Below are 23,489 nucleotides of genomic sequence, written 5' to 3' on the forward strand. Positions count from 1 at the left end.
TACCGGGTGAATTGCGCATTATGCGCACCCTTTAGTCACACTCCCTTTTTGAACAATTTAGCATAGCCAGGAATTGAACCCGGGTGATGTGCTTCATTGGGCAACTCGGTGACCACTCAGGCAAGCCTGAATGGTTTTAATAACTAATACTAATACTATTTATTTATTAAACCTTTCCACTAATACTCCATGACAATTCAGCTCATGACAATTAAGTAATATAATAACTAAGTTATAATTAAAATTAAAAATTAAAATCAATATGCCTTAAAATAAAAATTATACTCGGTATAATTTTGCTGACACTATATATTTTTATTTATTTATTACATACACACACATGAAAATCTCAAATCTCACCTACCTACCTCTCTCATCTTCCCCAATTTATCTTCAACTCCATATCCATCCATGTACACACCTGAAAACTTAAATTCCCATATTTTCGTTTATTTCATGGTAATTAGAATTGACACGTGGCCTAACCAAATCCTCCCACTCCCGTCTTCATCCGCGTTGCCACTCCACGCAGATCCGTCCCGCCCCTTCCCCACGCGCCGTTACCCCTCCGACGAGGCCGTGGCCGGCTGCCACATCAGCTCCCACGGCGTGAGCCCCTTCCCGTTACAAGTCGTCTAAGAGCAGACGATGTCATTTGAGTTACTAGGATCGTTAACACGACGAGATACGATTCAAGTTAACCATCGGATCCGGCGTCAGTGCCGATGTTGGTGGTGATCGACGTTTCACCAAAACCTCGGTGGCGTCGGTTTAGCATTTTGGTCGTCAAAGTTGAGCAAGGTCGCAAATTTGAAAATTTAGCCGTTTCTTTACCTTTTCTCTTTTCTTTTTTATGTTTTTCTCTTTTTCTATTTTGTGATTACGATTGCTTGTTTTTTATTTTTTCGAAAAAAATAGCAGTATACGTATATATAAATAAAAGATCCAATGATCAAGTGGTGTTACATGAATTATATTCGGTACATTCTCATACATTGGTTGAAATGAAACTTGCGTCCGACATGAAACACATTGACCAACATCTAACTATTACAAATTTCATTGAGTAACAAATAAATAACTCGGAAACAAACCCGACGCATATAATTAAATTTGTGACATAACCACCAAACTAGACAATCAGACCAAAAAACATCTGCCCCAAACCACAGTAAGCAACGCCAACCGCTCATCGCGCCCCCTCAATCAACAATCCCCACCCACATCAAACAAAAACCTGCCACAAAACAGCCCGTCGGGTAATCCAAGGACACCTGCCTCGAAATTGCAACCAGAAAACCAAAGAGATCCCTCATTAGCCAGGCAATCCGAGAAACCCCAAATGAATCACTTAGAAACCCTAGCCCGTCGAAACCCTACCTACGGGCAGTTGAGAAACAACCGAGTGACACCACCCCGAAGAACCAATTTATTGGCGTTTAACAGTAAAACTACTAAGGCGGCAACAATGCCGGAACGGTTTGCATTGAAACCGACGAAGAGAAAGATGGAACGGGCGACAAGGGACAAGTTCATCCGCATGAAGGAAGGAAAAAACCATGATCTGAAAACAAACACCCCTAACCACAAAGGTAGTATCACCTAATTGAGAAAATCTGAACACCAACCAAGGCCACTGGAGCTACGACGACCCAGCACCCAGAACACGACGGACGAGGTAAAGAGTTGACGGGGAATGAAGGAAGGAATAAGAAAGGAAAAGAGCGACACCGGTCTCCTCTATACGCGGATAACAAACAGATGGAGTCACGACAGAAGACGCCGGAGCACCATCGGCCGCCAAACACCCAGATAAACCCAGCGACCACCAAAAATTCGCCATTTTGAGAAGACGCTAGAGTACTAATGTTGCGGGGGTTTAAAATGGGCCTCCATTTTATTTATACATAAGGTTGGGCAAAGAATTTTGTAAACATTTTTCTACCTTTATTTATTATGTAGTATTGTTATCTTTGTTATTTAAAATATGTTTAATAAATAAATAATTAAAGGATTTTAAGTGTGATGTGTTTTTTTTATTAATGATACTTTCATTTTAATGATATTTTATATTTTGTTTTTTAAAATATTTAGTTTATAATATAATTAACTAGAAATGAAATAAATGATAATTACAAAAGGATTAAAAAGAATAAAAAAAATATATTTTTCTCTCTCCAATACACTAAAAACTAACACCAAACAACTTCTCTATTTTCTTCCTAATGTAGGTTTTTTTTATCAGTCCAGTCAGCGTTAGTCATCAGGAAGACAATGAAAGACATTGAAAACTGACCATTACGACATCTAGGCCATGTTTGGCAACAAGCTTTTTAGAGCTTTTTGGAGCTTTTAGCTTCTATGAAAAAACGTCTATTAAATAAAAAGCTCCGTTTGATTGCAAGAGCTTAAAGCTTTTTGAGAGAGAGAAAAAGCTAAAAGCTACTAGATGTAGCGTTTAGCTTTTTGTCATTTTACTCTTAATTTTGATAGTTTCAGCTACTCTATCAAACGACTAAATACATATAAAAAGCTAACAGCTACAAGCTACCAACTACAAGCTACCAGCTAAAAGCTACAAGCTAAAAGCTAAAAGATATCAGCTACCTACTATTTTTACCAAACATACCCCTAGTGCTCTAATAGTCGGGGCTAAAGCTGGAGTTTATTGATGGAGCTGGTAACTGGATCTCGTCTTAGAAGTTGAAAGCTGAATCTTATTTTTTCTATAGTTGTTTGGTCATAAACAAGGTTGTAAAAGATGCGAGACGGGGTCGAGATGGTATGGACCTTGGAGCGTCGCAACGGTCAAGACGGGGTCGAGACAGATGTTGACCAACTTGACATTTCATGTAATTTCAAACATGTACATCTCAAACATAAATATGTAACATTAAAAATAAATATATATGTTTAACTTGAAATATTCGCCTTTAATTTGAAATAATATTTATGTTTAGATTATATATTAAAAGTCAAAGATGGTCAACATCCGTTTCGACCGCGTCTCAACCGTTTTTAAGATTTTCAACCGTTTTTAATCGTTGGCCGTTTTTAGCCATTTTAGATCTATTGCGACGGTACACAAGTAATTCGTTGCGACGTCCGTTGCAACGGCCGTCTCGGCCGTTTTTTACAACACTAGTCATAACTAGTTGGAGCTTATAGTTGTAAATTGATTTAAAGGAACATTGAAATATATGATAGATACTTATACAAGGTTCAAATATGTATTTTTTTTTTATTTCATAAGTTAGGAGCTTATTTTATAAACTAGTTCTACTAACTTATTTTTACAGAGCTTATTTTTTCCATAAGCTCTGAATATTATGCCATCCAAACGAAGCTACTAGCTTAAGTTTATGAAAAAAAGCTTAAGGTGTGTTTGGACGAACTAGTTGTAGCTTGAAGCTTATAGTTGGAGCTGGAAGTTGAAGTATATTTTTTTAGCAGGAAGCTGATTTTTTTTTATTATTGTAAGTGTTTAGTAAAGTAGATAGAGCCGAAGCTTATAATTGTGAATTGACTTAAAAGTACTTAATTATAAAATGTAAAACAAATGATAAAGGGTCGTTTAGTAATTTCTATTATCATAATTCATAAGCTCTATTTTTTTAGAAGCTAGTTTTAGAAGCTTAAATATCTAGAACTTCTTTTATCTATAAACTTTAATTTACATTATCTACCAAATAATGCTTATAATTTATAGCTTAATAAAATTACAAGCTTAAGCTCTCATAAGCTCATATAAGCTCCCGTAAGCTCTTAGAAGCTAGTCACCAAACACATCTTTAAGCTACAATAGATTGTGTGACCAAACACACCTTAAGAGCATATTTAATGGTGATCGAGTGATAGGTGTGATATGGGGTAATGATACGTATACTCACATGGTTCATACACGCGCATCATACGTGCATAACACACGTCAACACGTGACTAACATTTATTGCACAACTCTACAATTTTTTGTTAAGAGATTGTTCTCGTTATAAACAAACGTTTTAAATATCAAACGACTCTACATTCATTGATAAATCATTATATTATATTATATTACTAGATTTAAGAGCCCGTGCGTTGCACGGGGACTCTTCAGCAAACAAACTTGAATCATAAAATGTTATATTAATTAACGATATGATAAAAACATTATATTTTCACAACCAAATATACATTTAAGAGCGTTGCACGGGAGCTTAAAGAATAGTATTTGAATGCGTTACTATTGGCACCGATAACATGTGTAACACAATTACAATGGCAAAACTAATCACTAATGAAATTGAACTGGTCTGATCAAGTCATTATATTTTATTAAACTGTTTTGTGACATCCGGAACCTCATAATTTGGACTGAAGGTTGGTGTGGCGTAAACAAAGCGGCATTTGACAAACATGGCCTCTTCCAATAGTCCTTCAAGTTATCAACTTAACTTGAATTTCATGTTTAGTTATTCAACCTAACAGTAAATTCATCATACACACCTATTAGATTATGCATTAATCAATTTGTTGTTCAACATATATGCAAGTAAATAGAAAAAAAAAATAGATAGGTTAAACATACCAAATGTAAGATTGGAAGAAAAAGAAAAAAGGATATGAGATTATAAACATGTTAGAAACTTCATATTTATGAAACAAAAATTATGATCTTTCAATCGGGAACGTCTTCTACTTATATAAAGTATCCACATATCAGGTGCTGGTTTAGAGATAATAGTTAGGGAATACATACAGATCACCATCAATTTGTTACTAAAACATGAATGTAGAACAATCTGGTACCATTACAATTAAGCTAACCCATTTGAAATGCAAGTATGTTGGTTAAAGGCAAGATATATCAAAGGGGAAAGTTACGTAAGAAGTCACACAAATGAGGTTTATAATGAACAAAGAAGAAAAGGATTACAGTATAGTTTATCTAATCACAATCAAAACGCCATTATTTTGAAACAAAATTTATAGAACAAAAGTGTTCTGGTGCACCTGACCAAAACTAATTTATGCCTTTACTAAAACATTAGTTGTTTTGATACGTTATCCACCTTCCCCAATTCCATGACCTCTAATTTACAAAAGATTGACGATCGAGTGTCCCTTATAAAAAAGGATTGATAGTGAAAACCTTATGGATAAATTTCCGTTAGCTTTAAAGTCTCTGCCAGTTGACACTACTACCTGAAACAGTAACTGATGGCTACTAACGATGTATATAAAATTTCAGACCAGTAAAATATTAATGGAGAATTCAACGAACCTCATAACCTTTAAAATTAAAGTTAGTTTGAACCTAGTATATTCAAAATTTCTGACAAATATTTGTCTTGTGATGACCAATTATCAAAGACATGAACTCTCCTTTTAAAAAGATAACGCCATTTAGTTTATACAATTACACGGATTAGACAATATTTCATACATTATACAAAGTTCAAGCTGTGAAATCGATGACATGTGTACATCGTCTTCTAGACAATGGATAGTAGTGGAATTGAGACATGTGTGTTGTTTCTTCGATTGCCTTGATAGCTAGGGAATCTGGAATGGGTCGTCATAGCCGGTGCCTTTCACCAGTTTTTTGCATTTGGTCTGAACTATATATGTGATGTATTCAGTTAGGGAAAACTGATGAGCACAACATATCTTCAATTACGTAATGTTTATAATGAAAGCAAGCGAGAATAATCAGATAAAGTAATTGTGCATCATGTTAACAAAAACATACACCAACAACGATGCTAATGTATTACAAAGTACAAACCATTATATAGCAACATTTTTAATTAATCAAAATTCAGTACTTGTTAACACTATAGCACCAGAAAAAAAAACCACACAATACCTGAGCTATGGGCTCCTTCATAGACTTCTTAGTAAACCGAGACCGAATTCTCAACTTCTCAAGACGCATTAACCAAAATCCGATAATAGTAGCTGAACCCCCTTTTCAACTTTCTCAGTGCTCTTAACCAATTAACGCAGAGGAACCCGGTTATCATACCAAATTCAGAGACACATAACCTGCAACTTATAATCGAACTTATCAATTTCCCAAGTTAATTCTTCATTACATGTTAAACTTCCAATCATCACGTCAATCAAGCATTTACCAAATACCTTGAATTTTTAGCAACCGAAAAATGCAAGACCTTTATCTGCGTAGAAAAACCAAAAGATTTATCATAAAGACCTGTTTAGTACATAATTTAATTGTATGAAATCTTAGTATATTGTTTACCGGTTTTTGCAACATCTGCTTCAACAATCATTAAAGTTGCGTAGGTGCCATTAATTACAAACCTTCAGCACGAACACAATATAAAATAAATATATGTAGTTAAAAAAGGCTAGTACTGATTTCAATATTGAAGCTTGTTGTTGATCTAAGCTACTGTAGCACACATTTTTAGTTTGTTTTAGCAGTACGTACTTGTATGATTTCATGTTTTAACATAATGTGTATCCTTGTGTTTTGCACACGATTTTAGTTTGTTTTAGCAATACGTACTTACTTGTATGATTTCATGAGGTATTAGGTATATGAAAGTCGGATCGTTTCTTTTATTCAGTTAATTCCTTCCTCCTCGTCATCTTCGATTATTGTAGCCTTCTTCTTCGGGTACCATATTTTCTCATGACACTTCTCATCTTCGGTTATCTACTACAGAAATTAACATAGAATGAAGTAAATTGGACATACTTTATGAAACGAAACACTAATAAAAATGAACACAATCAGCAGCCCGTAGAAACCCAACCCGCCCAAATGGAACTGGGTGCAAATAGGATAACTACTTGACAAAGAACATTGTAATTTCAAGTAGCAATAATAGTTTGTGTTAGTCTATTTGGGAGTCATATAATCAGGTTGATACTACCAGCTACATTGCTACTGTCCATCAGGTTAACATGCAGTCATGAAGAATTAAGTTTCACACAATAACATGAGGATACAAAATAATGTAATTAAAATAAAACTAAGCATTTTATTAACAACTTGAGACCACAATATAGTAATGGTTATTGTATTTCAATGAAAGAACTGATGAAAATACAACTACTCATAAACTAAACCCAATGATTATGGTAAAGATAGTGTATCTCACTTGGTGTTTACAATCAGACAATCTTCTTTCAATTGCAGCTTCAAAGCATTGGATCACTCTTTGCCAACTCTGTGCCTATTTGATTCTGAATTCACAATCGACAAGTCTGAAATAATATTCCTATACAAGAAAAATCAACTGATTATAATATTAAATTCTTAATCTTATTCTTTATAATAATCCAACAAACAAAAAAGATTAAATCGTTGCTAACATGATACGCTTGAGGCTACCGGTTACACGTGAATCCCGATTTGTATGTACACGCACTCCATATTGACTTGAAATTCCGATGTTTCAATGTGAAAAATAAATATATACGTAATAAATAAATGATCAAGCCAACCTTGAAATCAAAATATCAGCAACAAAATCGAACAAAAAAAAAAAACGAAGCTTACCGGAATCAGATAGCGTGGACATTTGTTCGGTGTTCATAGCCGCCACAATTGACAGATTGAAAGGGCGAAATAATCTAATCTGACGGAACCGACGATGAACATCTGCAATTACAATTTTTAGTACCGAACAAAAATAAAACAGCAATCGATAAAGTGAAGAAGAAATCGATTGATTGTATAATACCCACCAAAAACAAAACAACAATCGATAAATTCAAACAAATAAGCACTAAAAGAAGAAGAAATCGACTGATTGCATAAAAACAAAAACCGCTTGACTCATACCTTTAATGGCGACGGGTATAGCTGCAAGAAAAAGATAGAAATCGGATCCATATATCTCTATTAGATGACGATGAATAGATGAATAGATGAATCTCAGTAAGTCGCTTGAATATGTGTGTGATTTTGTTGAGTCGCTCAATAAACTGATGAATGAATTAGAAACCCTAATTAGGCAGCAATTGAAAACCCCTAAAATGAAGTATTGAAGAGGATGAAACGGGTGATGCAGTTATTATTTCAAATACTGATTCAGGACACGCGTCAGATGTAGGGAATTTTGGAATTTTTTTATTTCAAAATTCTGACAAAAAAGTATTTTATGAGGTTGAATAAGGAGGCGACACGTGGCGGATTTATGTATGGGATTTATAAAGATAAAAAGATATTATACATACACTAATTGTGGTGGGATTTGTGGTAGTTTTGGCCACCCCCACCACATTAAACGACATCCAACCAAAATCAAACCCAAAAAAACCGAAACACCTCCCCCAACTTTTACAAACTTACAAAAAACAACCTTTACTCCGGGGGGTAAACTGTGAATTCCCTAACTTAAAATAAAAACTTCATCCGAACCCTTCGACAGCCCGTATCTTTCTCCTCGCTCCGATTTAAATTTCACCGAGCACTCCGTTAAACTCGAAATATTTTTACGAACAAAACGAAACTAACTACGTTCAAAACGGACACTTTTAAAAAAAAACACTAACCACAACGACAGCCCGTATCTTCCCGCTCGCCGCGAGTTAAATTTTTCCGACAGCACCGTCAGACTCGAAATAATTTTATGAATAAAACGATACTAACTACGTTCGAAACGGACACTTTTTAAAAAACGCTAAACATAACGAGAGCCCGTATCTTCTTGCTCCCCGCGAGTTAAATTTTTTGGCCAACACCATCAGGCTCGAAATAATTTTATCAACAAAAAGAAACTAACTACGTTTGAACCGAACAGATTTTAAAAAACACTAAAGACGACGACACCAACAACGACGCATAACACATGAGCTGTTTTCCCTTCTGTAAATAAAACTGCGTTAAATATTTTTACGCGGGCCGAAAGACTACGCCGCATCGCGCGGGCCGGACCGGACTAGTTAAGAGTCAATCAAACGCAACATAAGTCATATATACTTTCTTTTAACAAAATCGAATCACAATATAATTAAATACATCTAACAAGGTAAGTAGAAGTACAGAAGAATCCACCAAATCCCTTGAGCCAACCGATCCCTTAATTTCCACAACAGCCCATTTAACCTTATGGCAATCTTGGGCCTAAGATTCACTTTTAACTTTTATGTGCACAATCAAGTCAGAAACCATCCAAGGTAAAAAAAAAAAAAAAAAAAAAAAAAAAAAAAAAAAAAAATGGTGTTTAGAATTGATACAACATAACATAACATAAACAACCACCTTTAGTGAGTTGTAGAAAAAACTACATACATTACGAATGTAGTTGTAACCTACACGAAATTAATACGTTTGGTGATGCTAATGTAAAAAAGGGTATGTGTACATCATCACTTTTTCATTGCATGTTACCCTTAGTTTCATGAAGTGCAAACTTGACCTGGATATTGATATTGACTTCATAAAGGACAACCTATCAGACCAACTTTAACACTAATATCTCAAAATCGCAACTAACAAATACATACGTGATCAAGCATATAGTTTCCTAAGTGTGAATCCAGACGTCACCCCGATGTCAGGTAAAACACCTTCCATTGTAAATCCCTAATTAGGCTCAAGATGACATTGTCAAGCATTGAATCCGATGTTAAATCCAGTGGCGAATCTAGGATCAAAACTCAATGGGGTCCCGAAATTTTTTTCTAACACAAATTATGTTTGAAGGGTATTTTAGTGGTCGTTTACCTTTAAAAATCTATAAATCCTGAATATATATGGGGTCCTACACTTAAATTTAGTGGTGTCCTAAACAATTTGAAGAGTATATTATTAAAAAAAAATTCAAACATGTGGGGTCATAGGACCCCATAGCCTCTAAGGTAGGCTCGCCCCCGGTTAAATCCCTAATATTATTCCCTGATAAACCGATACATAGTATGTAAACATATATAGGGCTAAACCCTAATAATACAATACGAGCTAAGCCCAAATACTAAATACATGGGCCATTATAATCCGTCTAACATCCGAAACTACAGCTTTACTAAGAGTCCTTGTGGCCATTTGAGCAAAGCCCAAGTGGTTCAAATTATAAGAAAGTATATAAGTTATGTGTATCATCTATTCATATTTTAGTGTCACATATACGGATATATATGTAAATCATCCGTATACGTATTAATTTATCAATGCAAGACCAGCCATCAAAATGATTGACATTTCATGACTCATCGGTTCTACTTCAGTTTTGTTAGGTTTTCCTATATAAACACAACCCAAATTCTACCAAACATTTCAAAAAAAGAAAAACATACTCCTATCTTACTCTTTCTTCCTCATCTCATCCACACCAAAAAGATGTCTGATCATGATAAAGATGCCATGTTCATGCAAAATGATACCATGGATGCCATGGTGATGCACATGACTTTCTTTTGGGGTAAAGATGTAGTCATGTTATTTAGTGGCTGGCCAAATGGAGAGTTAGGTATGTACGTACTAGCTTTAGCTTTCGTTCTGTTCTTAGCTATTTTCATCGAACTTTTCTCCATTTTTCCAACTGTCAAGCCAAGAAATAGTCTGATTTTAGGTGGATTGATTCACGCTTTATTCTATGGACTTCGGATGGCTCTTGTTTATCTGCTTATGTTGTGTGTCATGTCTTACAATGTTGGTGTTTTTGTATTTGTGGTGTTGGGACATATTATCGGGTGTTTTCTAGTCAAATACCGAACGATCTCTAAGGAGGCTTCTAAATCTCGAATGGATCTTGTGTAACAATTGTCATGTTTAAACTTTTAAGGATTTCTAACTTCAATATATTATGTAAGTATCATGGGCGGAACTCTCTTAAGGCAAGAGTGGGTTATGCCGATTCCAAAAAGTAGAGGTAATAGTGTAATTTAGTTGTATTGTAAAAGTAATTAGAACATGATAATCATATTGACACCTAATTTATAATAGTAATATAAGATTTACTCCTACCGGTGATATGTGATAGAGTGTAATGAGATGTTTTGTGAGGTATAATGCTAATATTGCAAATTTAATGGTGTGACAGCGTGATGAAGTTTGTAATGGTATGGGGTGATAAAATATATGTCCCACCATTTTTATTTTCTTTTATATTTTCTTTTAGTAATTTTATTATTAAGTTACATAATTATATAATTAATAATTATTTTATTTATAAAAGTAAAGATAATTAATTATTAAATGTCTTAAAAATGAAAAATTACAATAATCTAAGGCCCTGTTTGATTTTTTCCTTATTAAGTCCTGAATCTGAACGGATATATGATGTTTATGAGAAATAAGTGATGAATAAATATTAGTGTTTGTTTTATTTGCTGAAAAATTGTATGAATAATTAAAATTGCTAGATTAATCCTATATGTGAGCAGTTATAATAGCAGTTATTAAAAAGTAAGAACTTAAATGTAAATTTACACTCAATTCAGTTTTTTTATTAATACGTGTATTATTTAATAAGTTAAAAACAAATACCACTCCATGACTTTTTAAATTAAGTTTCATACCATTAAGTCAATTAAGTCAAAAACGAACATGGCCTAAATGTCTAAAAATTTAAACAATTTAAAAGTACTAAAAATTAAAATTACAACAATTTATACTACTAAAATTTGAAACGTACGTAAATAATAAAATACTAGAATTACTCCCCGATGCTAGGAATGTCGATATAATCTTTGTATCGCTCTACCACTTCTTTTTGAACTTCAAAGTCGATTTCCTTTCACGCGGGTCTGCAATTTCGTCAATATTAAGTTGAAATAGTTTTATGACTTCACATGCCAATTGTGCTCGTTCTTCCGCGTAGCATCGATACCATTTCTTCTTTTCTCCAAATCTGCCTCCCTTTGCATATCCCATTTTCAAGCGAAGTCTTCGAATCTTGAAGAGTTTGTACCCTGTGATGAAGTCCCTCCGTCAGATGAAGCGGAACTTCTTGCAGCTTTCTTCGCTCGGTCTCTTCCCACAGGACGTCTAATCGCATCATCACCAAATAGCTCACGGAGGTTGTTTACCCGATCTCTGTCGAGATTGAGGTGTTTGGTTTTCGGCAACCACATCGTCGTCTCCGTTTTCTTCAAATCCAAATTGTGAACTTCTTCTTCTTCGTGCTGAACTTCCACCAACCGGAGGTGGTGTATACCACTTCAGCCTCTTCTCCAAGAATTCTCGAACCTCTATGTAACCCCACTACTTCAAATACCGATCTTATTATCCTTGCACCGTTATGTTATATATGTCTTGCTCATTTCGACCGCTACGGCTTGGGTTACGTCGTTATTCATTATATAGAGTAGTGAATTCTTTGCATGCCTTATCTATATGATTCCATTTGCCACTTAAATAATCGTCTCCTCGTAATGAACCAAAATCATTATCGTTGAACTTTTCACGAACTACACGCCAAAAAGTCGAACCTCTTTTTAAATTTCCATGAACTCCTTCTTTCAAAGAATCAAACTGAAAACGACGCCAACCAAATTTCTTCGGGCGGTGTTCACAATTTTTTAATTTGTGGTTCTTTCACAACTTCTTTACCTTTTCTTCTATGACTCGTTCGAATCCGTACTTGTGGTTATTGCGTTTCACCACAAATTTATTCCACTTCGTCGTGTTGTAGAGTTGTAAAATATTTTTGTGGTTGTGACCATGGTTGCATATAAGGAACATGAAACGGCATAACGCGCGGTTGAGTATATTGTAAGAATTGTTGTGGAATTTGTTGTTGTGTAAATTGTTGTTGAAATGGTTGTTAAAATTGGTGTTGTTGTTGAGCTTGTAAAAACTGGTCAAATAATTTAGGGTTATTGAAATCTTGAAGAAGATTTTGAGACAGGAAATTGCCAAAAGGTCGATTATTCCGGACATTTTGCGGGAAATTTGAGGATGAATCGGGAAAATTTGGTGACCTGTTAATGTATAGATTAGAAGAATCGACCTCATTAGTACTGAGATTTTGATTTTTCTTTGACAAGGTTATGAGATGATTAGAGAGAAATGATAGAAAGCTTAAGTTCTATGTAAAAAAATGTGAAGAGTTGTGTTATTTTTATAGGGATAGTTGTGTTATTTTATATTTTATATTAATTTTTTATAATAAATTTAAAAATAAATGATGGCGTCGTTGGGCCCTTTGTAACAACCCGACTTTTTCGACTTATATTTTTGTGCTCTATTTTCACGAATCTGCGTATATGTGCGTACTGAGCTAGCTTATGCTCTGGGATCTTATTTCATGATTAAATTACTTTCATTAATATCTTACAACGTGCTATTAAGTGTGTAATCACTTAACTTGATCCCCGAATGCTTTTACGACCGTTAGTGTCACTTGACGTTTAAAACGAGCTACGTACTTGGAACACGTTTAACTTTGGTCATAATTGGAATATTATGACTACGTAATACTAATTGTTATTTTCTAATAATAATTACTTGGGTCTATGGTTGCTTAATTACGCTTAGTAATTTACTTATGCTCACTAGTTAGTCTTGTTGGACTTTCTACCTTGTTGGACTCTAGCCCACCCTACTCTAGCTAATGTACTATTTAATTAGCCCAATGTTAAATGGATTATGACCCATTAAGATGTAGGACATAAACCCATTTATAAGAGCCAACATACTTGCATTTTTGTTCACCATAATCACAAATGTTGCATGAAATCCTAACAACAAGCACCACCTTTAGACCACCACTAACCAAAAAGCAAAAAGTTGTCCCCTTGACCCCCCCTCCCCCTTGGCTACGGTTTTGGAAGACCACCACCACCACCACCACCACACTATAAATACAAGCCTCATTCACCCATTTCACACTTGATCTCATTCTCATTTTACACACACTTGCTCTCTAATTCTCTCTCTAGTCTTTCTCACACTAAAAATTGTAAGTTTTAAATTTTCTTCTTCTTCTTCTTCTTCTCCTCCTCTTCATCATCACGACATCATCATCATCATTAAATGATCAAGATTTTTAGTTTCTTGATCTTGTTATATCTTGAAGATTCAAACTTTAATTTGAATCCTTCAAGAACATGAAAGATTCAAGCTTTCTAGCTTTGAATCTTTATTACTTTGTTGGATCTAAGTTTTCTAGCTTATCATCCCTTTATTTTGTTAAAAAGATCAAAACTTGTGTTTATGATCTTCATGAAACTTAAAGATCTAGTCTTTTCCTTTAAGGATCTTCAAGAACATTAAAGATCCAAGCTTTCTAGCTTAGGGTTTCATTATTTTGTTTAGATCTTAGCTTTCTAGCTTATGGTCTCATTAATCTTGTAAAGATCCAAGCTTTCTAGCTTAGGGTTTTCTTAATACTTGAGATCTAAGTTATTATTTTAGATCTCACTTACTTGGAACCTTTTTATGATTTTTGTGATGATAAAGATCAAGTCTTCATCATCTCATATGATGAAGATGCATAAACTTGCGTCAAAAGGACAAAGGTTGAAGCTTTATTGTGTTTATGCAATAAAGAGGCAACCTTGATGTTCAAAACTTGTAGAATGTTAGCTTTTACTCTTAGTTGTGTGTTGATGGTTGAAAATTGGTCAAAGTGATGCTAAAACATCAAAGAGTTGTACACTTGAAGCTTGCACGCATCAAGGATGAGAACCGTGATGAGCATCAAGCACCAAGAAACCCACCGGAGCACTTCTTTACTGTTTTTTGAGTCTGATCAGACTCCTGAGACTTCTGGAAAATTGATTTTCAGATAGTTCGTTTCGAGTAGATGACTTTTCGTTTAGGACTCGCCTAAATTCGATATACGGTTTAGGATTTATAGCCTTCCGAAAGTCACTACGCCTTTGTAATGACGTGATGAAAATTCCGACCTACTCGCGCTTGAACTGTCGCCACGGTCAAACAACATCGAGTTAGGATCTAAAAATTGGACTGCTGTTAGAGGACTCACATACGGAGCCTTGACCACTGACCACACGTCTTTTTGATTTGTATAGCGGTCGTAACAGCTGTCCGAAGTAAGCCTATTGTTTCGATCTCTATTCTTGTTGAAAACTTACTTTAGCTTTTACGAATGATGATGATGATGATACTTAAGACTTAATTTGTTCACTTTTTAAACCTTTAGGGACAAACTTACTGACTTAGTAATCATTGACTTAGGTTGAGGACCTTTTGGATCGACAAACTTACCTGTTTGGGCCTACTTACTACTTGCATACTTTTCATATCGACTTTACCGCACATTCACTGTGAGTTATAGCTTCCCTTTTTACTTTACTATTTTTGGGACTGAGAATACATGCGCTTTTTATGTTTTAGATACTAGACACGAGTACTGATGTTTCGCGAGGGGTATATAAAATACTTATTAAATTTTTGCAGGAAATACTATTAAATACGATACATTTTTTTCACAAGATATTTATTTATTTAGAGAACGGATATACTTAAACCTTGCTACAACACTTATAGGCAGTGTACCTAATCGTACAGTAGTGTAGTTTTTAGTAAGTCCAGTTCGTTCCACAGGGAATCTTTTTTTTAAACAAAGCTCAACACTATATAAAAATACAAACATATATATATATATATATATAAGTAATATTATTATTATAAAGGGGGGTTTTTACCGTTTAATGACCGGTTTGTCGATTTTAAAACTTTAGTCGCAGTTAAAACCTAATGTAAAATATTAAATAAATAAAAGACTTAATTTAAAGCGTAAAATAAATAACGATAATGAAATTGCAATAAAAGTGCGATAAAATAAAATTGCGATAATTAAAAAGTACGATAATTAAAAGTGCGATTAAATAACAATAAATAAAAGTGCGATAATTAGAAGTGCAATTAAATATAAAATAAAGGAAATTAAATATGAAATAAAAGAATTATGCTTATTTAAACTTCCGTAATCATGATGTTTGACGTGTTGATTTTAGTTTTATGCCCATGGGTTAATTGTCCTTTGTCCTGGATTATTTAATATGTCCGTCTGGTTTTTGTCCATAACAGTCCATCAGTCATAAATATAAAGTGCGAGTGTCCTCGTCAAATTATCCTTATACCCGAAGTTAAATATTCCAACTATTTGGGGATTTAAACTGTAACAAGATTTTAATACTTTGTTTAATAATTACACCAGGATGTCGACTGAGTGTAACCCAAGGTTTTAATATTTTGTTATCAATTATACCAAGTGTCCTTTGTACATAATTTCACCCCTGTTTTAATTATTCTAGTGGCTATTAATCCATTCCCGTGTCCGGTTAAATGAACGATTATGCGTACATATAAATATCCCGCCCATCGTGTCCGATAGAGTGTATATGGTAATTTATAGGGACGCCCAATTGTAAATCTTTATATTAACATTAACAAACTATCATTTAGTTAAAAAAATATAAAGCCCATTAATAGCCCATAGTCTAATTTCCACAAGTGTCGTTCTTTTGTCCAAACCTCAATTATGGTACAAAGCCCAATTACCCAATTTTAGTAATTAGCCCAACATCATGATTACTTCGTTTTAAATAAGCATAATAATAACTTAGCTACGAGACATTAATGTAAAAAGGTTGAACATAACTTACAATGATTAAAAATAGCGTAGCGTTACATGGACAGAATTTCGACTTACACCCTTACAACATTCGCTAACATACCCTTATTATTAGAATTATAATTAAAATTAAAATATAAATTATAAATATATATATATATTTTACGTATGAGGAGAAGAAGAAAAGATGATGATTTGCGATCAGAATTCGGTTGCTTTTATAGGAAAATTCGACTTTTGGGGCTCCGCGACTCGCGGCATTTTTGCCTTCAAACTCCGCGAGTCGCGGAGAATGAAATTACAGCTCAGTCCCTTTGGAGTCTTTCTTGCCGACGGTTTTTATTATTTATTATAATATATAAATAATTATAAGAATTATTTAAATATTATATTATATTTATGTGCATAGTTGACTTGTAATTTTTAGTCCGTTGCGTCGAGCGTTGAGAGTTGACTCTGGTCCCGGTTCCGGATTTTCGAACGTCCTTGCGTACAATTTAATATCTTGTACTTTGCATTTTGAATCTTGTACTCTTGTAATTTCGAGACGTTTCTTATCAATAATTGGAACCTCTTTGATTGTCTTTTGTACTTTTGAGCTTTTTGGTCGTTTGCGTCTTCAATTTGTCGAATCTGTCTTTTGTCTTCACCTTTTATTATTTAAACGAATATCACTTGTAAATAGAACAATTGTAACTAAAAGCTTGTCTTTCTTGAGGAATAATGCTATGAAATATATGTTCGTTTTTAGCATTATCAAATATTCCCACACTTGAGCGTTGCTTGTCCTCAAGCAATATCGTCTTGAAATACTAGAATCACTTCTTTATTCTTCACACTTTGTACATCAGTGATTTCTATACGGCGGTATAAACAATGGTAGTAACGATATGGTTTACAGTCCCACATGACTATAAAAATTTAGATCCATTAAGGAAATTGGATCTTTATGAAAACATTTGATCTTTTGAAAATTCATGCTAGATTTTACCCTAGACAAGTTTTCTGATTTGATCCATCATCGGTGTTGCAAAATATATTTGTGTATCAATATTTTGGCTAAAACTTTTAGGTTCGTGTAATCCACTGCTATCCCGGTATCGAATAGCACACATCCAGTTTACTTGTTCCGTATATTACCTTTCGGTAAACTACCGTCCGGTTGTAAAGGAAAACGATGAACAAGAAACTGTTAAGGCAATGTCCCGTGACATGCAGATGATTATGGTCTTTTAACGTGTCGGATGCTAGAACTATCCTTGGTAGGAGCGATAGTAAAGATCATCCTATGATTTTTCGGTCTGGCACAAGGTCCTGTCTTCGACCATGCTATGCAACCACCGTTCTTACGGTTGACACCCGATTTGGTTCAGGTGACCTAATGAATTCCAGGTGAATTCCTAGGATTTTACGTTCAATGGTAATGAACGCATTGAAAATGGGTTTTCAGAAAACAAATCAGTTTATAATTTTGATCAAAATATTTTCTCGTTCAAGCTCGAGTTTAGATATCATTGAATTCCATGAGTTTGAATTCTCAATCTTTAAGGTCAATCTCAAGGATTGAGTAATATCAGTCTTAAAAGCTGATTTTTAATCTTTAAGGAGATTATCCTTTCTGGGGATCTGATTCATTAGTCTTATCCAGCTAATTTGCATGGTGCCCCCCCATTGTACGAGATAAATCCTTCTCATGGTTAGGATAAATCTGACCACTTGGCGACCCTGTTTAATGCTGAGGTCCGTGGATTTCCTGCTGATTTTAGTGATGACTTTTCTAGATTTTTCGTCAACCTACAGCTGGTCTGGACGACAACTTCATGACCTAAATCAAGAAGCGCGTGTCTTTTTCGGAAGACTTTACTTCCTTTTAATGATGGAATTGATTCATCTTGTAGATCCATCTCTTCTTTTCTTTCATCGGGTAAAACAGTTTAGTTTAGTCCAAAGCAAAAGTATTTTCAGTTATTTGTTACAGATATATGTGACATATGTTTAAGATAACTTGGTAAATTTTCCCACACTTGGCTTTTATTTTCCTTTTTATCGTCCTCTATTCCATTTTAAATGAATTTTAACATTTTGGTTTGTTTCTCAATTTATGTCCTTTTTGAGGTAACAATAATTTCGGTGTTAAAACCTAGTTTTATCGTTCATAAATATGTATAAACATGATTTTTAGTTCATTTAATTGAAAATTTTGAAAAATTTTACTAGAATTGGGTAGTCAGTATATAAGACCAGAGCTGTTCTTTATTATCAGAGAGCACTAGATTCTAATACAACTACTGCTTTACTAGTATTTTTAATGGTAACCAAGTGTATAAAGTAAAAATTTTTAAAATCCGAAAGAATTTAACCCCTTCCCACACTTAAGATCTTGCAATGCCCTCATTTGCAAGAAATCAGTAACAATTTAAATTATTGAGGGTGATTTGTGTGAAAATGATTAAATTTTACCAAAGTTTCCAAATATATTGGCGTTTGTTTGCTGAATGATAAATGGTGCACATCATTTGTTCATTCCGTCTTGTTGTTATTTCACATATATTTTGCATCTTGTCGTCAAAATTAGTTGCTTTTGCTGAACTTAATGCCAGTCTTTGAAAATGCGTTGTTTTACCCTGTTGTGTACATAAGATAAACTGCAAACATATATACATATTTTTGAAGTTTGGTATATTACCCCACATTCAAAAATTATTAAAATCTAAGAATAAAAGTTAAATAATTATAAAAATGATTACAATATTAGCAAAAGTATTAAACGTATCAATAATTACAAATTACAAAAAAATAAAACTAAGTATACTAGGGATGATACTGGTACCAATAGGGGTTCCAGGCATAACCATAGGTGCTATAGAATGCTTCGGCAGGGTCATACGTAGGATATGGTGGCTGCATCTCTATAGACCAGGGAGGGAAGATGGGTTTCGGTGTAGGAATATAGTTTCTACCTATATGTTGGCAATGAGCTATGATTTGGTTCTGATGAACTTGCCAATCTTCAAATGCTCTCTGTCTAGCATTTTCGTATTCCTGAGAAGCTATAAACCTTTGCATTTCTTGCATCTCATTCCCCCCTCCTACATTACCTTGCTGTTGGTTTCTCTCCACCTGTGGATGTCTACCATGGTATTGTACTGCGACGTTATTTCGCCTCTTCAAAACTTTCGCACCATGGTATACATTTAAACCTATAGTATCGCGGGGTTCTGGTTCTTCGACTAATAATCCCCCCCCGACTTATATCCACACCGAGATATTCACCAATCAAAGTAATAAAAATACCACCTCCTATTATGCTATGCGGTCGCATCCCCCGAACCATAGCTGATAAATAATAACCCACACAATACGGTATACTTACAGCGCTTTGTGGGTTTCGAATACACATATGGTAAAACAAATCCTGTTCATTTACCTTTTCCTTGTTCTTACCTCTTTGTGTAATCGAATTAGCTAAAAACCTATGAATCACTCTTAATTCGGCTCTATCTATATCCAAATAAGAGTAATTTCCCCTTTTGAAACGGTGATGGCTTGTCATTTGACTCCACACACCGTGTGTATCAAAATTTTCATCTATCTTTCTACCGTTTAGTATCAACCCTCTACAATCGGCAGATGCTAACTCCTCAGGCATATATATACGTAAAGCCTGAGCCATGTCCAGTAAAGACATGTGACGCATCGAACCGCCTAACAAAAATCTAATAAAAGAACGATCGGTTAAACTAGCTACCCGATCATTCAACTCTATACTACACAACAATTCTTCACACCATACTTTATATACAGGTCTACGCATGGTGAATAAACGTACCAAGTCATTAAAAGTAGAATTACCATACCTCTGTACAAGTAATTCCCTAATTAGCCCGGCCAATTCTACAGCTTCTAAGGGTCCCCATTCTATGACCCTCGGTACCTCAACAACCTTAGAATGAAGAGTATGCAAACCCCTTTGGTATTTTGGATAATCTATCCAAAGTCTGTCAAATCTCAGGTTCGGGTGCAACTCTTCCAAGTGCATATCAGAAAATGTCATGACCGGATGAGGTATATCCTGTTTGTAGTAGTTATCCACCTCCTGTTGTTCCGCATTCTCAGCAGGAGCATTGCGAGCTTGGGATGAAGATTCACCCCTTTCATTCTGCAAAACACATCAAACACAATTTTTGTGCCTCCAAATATGCATTAGTGTCAGCAAAATCATCAATCAAAATAATTACAATGACATGATCAATTTATATCAAACTTAAGCTCATTTTCACATTTTTATCAAATCTACACTTTTTCAAATAAGCATATACGAAAATGTTCGCCAATTTCATAAGCATTCAACTCAAATAACATGTCAAAATAATCATTACTAGCAATTAAACAAGTTTCAAATGGCATTATCTCTCTAAAATCAAGTTCATGAATTTTTAGACTTGAAAAAGTCCACTTTAATTCTGAAAATCATGTTTAGGCTCAAAGTTTGGATCATTTAACTACCTAAACATGTTACACTACTTAATTTAGCAACAATTCATGACAAAAATCGGCCATAACCTGTTTATATCAAAAAGCCCCAAATTTGCTCAAGAACACAAACCGTAGATTACTCAAAATTTGAAGTTTAAGGCTTCTAATCATGTTAAATAGCATCAATCTAGGTTATACAAGCATAATACATAAACAATTTAAGCATAATTACACTAAAAAGCATCAAAATCAAATTGGGGAAAAAATTGCTCAAGAACGCTAATTTCGGATTAAATGGTGTTTAGGTGTAGAAATTTACCGTTTTTCTTGAGTAATTCCTAGATAGCATCCTTCTCAACATGATTTTAGTAAAAGATTTAGTGATTAACGGTTAAAAATTGTGATTTTGGGGGTGTTTTTGGGTGTTTTTTCGGAGTATTTCGCAGTGTTTTCTGTTTTGGGGGTGTGGACTGATCAGTTTGTGCGTTTATATTTTTTTTCTTTATTTTGGTCCTCCTGCGACTCGCGGTGTTTGGACCCTTCAAACTCCGCGAGTCGCGGAGTTTGCTTATTTTTTTTTATATAATCTTTAACTTATAAAACAATTAAGTAATTAATTTTAAAATTTTGTTTCCCTTGTTATTTAGAACGAGGTCGTTTCGGATCGATGTCCTAGTCCGTCCTTCGACAAAATTTTAAAATTTGTCTTTTTGTAGCGATTGTTTTAAAAGCTAAGATTTTTGGGGTTTTTTTTTAATGTTTTTGGCATACTTTAATTCAATAAGATTAAAAATAATGATAATAAAAGTTCTCGTCCCTCCCTCGGGTAAAGCAATTTCGGTTCAAAGACCTAGTCTTCAACTTACGACGAATTTTAAAAATCATATTTTTAACTTAATGAGATAAAGTAAATTTTTGTTTTTAAATTCACACAACTTAAATATAAAATTCAAAATTAATATTAAAAATTCACACCAAACTTAAAATTTAAAATGCATAAAATTAAAAATTCATATTTTAAAAATAAATAAAAAAAAATTCACACCAAACTTAATTTAAAAATTCATATTATAAATTCACACCAAACTTATATTAATTTTTCAAATATTTACAATTTTAAATATATTGTTTTTACAAAGTTTACAATATTAATTTAAGATTTATATATTAATTTTAAAAACATGGTAAAAATAAAATTAAAAATCTTTTTGGCTTTTTATCCCACTTTAATCAATCAAATATTATCAAAAATATGTGCCCCTCTTTTCGGTAAAGTAATTTCGGTTCTAAGACCTAATTTAACTCATGACGAATTTTTGAAATATTTTGGGTTGATTGATTAAAGATATTTATACCTTAAGAATAAACGTTAAATTTCACAGTGATGTAATAAATTTTTGAATGATATCAATAATTTCGGTCGCCAAACCTAATTTTATTCAATACCAATTTAATACTTTATAGCGAACAAATTAGCGTTTATTATCAAAAGGTTTAAAAATAAAAATAAAAATAAAAACTGTACAGACTTACCTGTGAAATAGATTTCTTAGTTATATGATCTATCCCATTCATAAGATAGTCAGTTTAATTGGTTTTCCATAGCTACATAGGCGTAACCTCGAGCATTCAGTGTCTTTTCTTCTAAACATATGAACGGTCCGTCTCTGCATAAAGTAACAAATTCGGTATTTGAATAGGTTTGATTATTTGAACATTTACCTCCATGTGACCATTTTCCGCATTTGTGACATCTTTCTAGGTGTCGTGCTCTTCTTTTTGCTGCGGATTTTGATTTTCCTTTACCAAATTGTAACTTATTATCTTCGCATCTGGATTCTTTTCTAACTCCGTCCATTCTTTCTCTGATTACTGATACTATTTCACTCGGTAGTATGTCATTATTACGTTTAGTGATCAAAGCGTGTAGCATTAGACCATGGTTTAGTTCACAGGCAGTCTTCATTTCCTAAAAAAAATAAAAATTCAGAATGGGGGGAGAAGACTAGTTCTTTAGGGTCTGCTAGGGAAAGACCATTCGGGTTTCATTTTCGAGAACTACACGAAAACAGACAATCTAACTCTAACAGAAATACATATTATCCTTTAAAGACTTGATTCTCCCCACACTTAGTTAGCTGTGGTGTCGAAATTGTGATTAACTTCGTTGTCGACTTCCATCGGACCATGTATGTAATGTTTAACTCTGTGACCATTAACTTTAAATTCAATCCCATTTGAATTTATTAATTCTATCGTTCCGTATGGGAAAACTCTTTTGACTATGAATGGTCCAGACATCTTGATTTCAATTTTCCAGGAAATAGCTTGAATCGTGAATTGAAAAGAAGAACTCTGTCTCCTTCTTTAAATTCTTTTGAACTTCTGATTCTTTTATCATGCCATTTCTTCGTTCTTTCTTTATAGATTAACAAATTTTCGTATGCTTCATGTCTTAATTCTTCTAATTCGTTTAGTTGACTTAATCGTAGACGTCCGGCTTCA

At 33.9% G+C, this 23,489-nt stretch overlaps 1 protein-coding gene across 1 annotated transcript; it reads left to right on the forward strand.

The window, feature by feature from the left end:
* Window positions 1–10,300: 10,300 nt before the first annotated feature.
* Window positions 10,301–10,720, forward strand: LOC139853977 (copper transporter 6-like). The gene has a single exon (XM_071843313.1). The coding sequence runs from the start codon at window positions 10,301–10,303 to the stop codon at window positions 10,718–10,720; it is 420 nt and encodes a 139-aa protein (XP_071699414.1).
* Window positions 10,721–23,489: the final 12,769 nt, after the last annotated feature.

Source organism: Rutidosis leptorrhynchoides, chromosome 6 (assembly GCF_046630445.1).
Source record: "Rutidosis leptorrhynchoides isolate AG116_Rl617_1_P2 chromosome 6, CSIRO_AGI_Rlap_v1, whole genome shotgun sequence".
Classification (NCBI taxonomy): domain Eukaryota; kingdom Viridiplantae; phylum Streptophyta; class Magnoliopsida; order Asterales; family Asteraceae; genus Rutidosis; species Rutidosis leptorrhynchoides.

Coding starts and splice junctions, on each gene's coding strand:
- LOC139853977 (XM_071843313.1), top strand. CDS start 10,301: ATGTCTGATCATGATAAAGATGCCATGTTCATGCAAAATGATACCATG.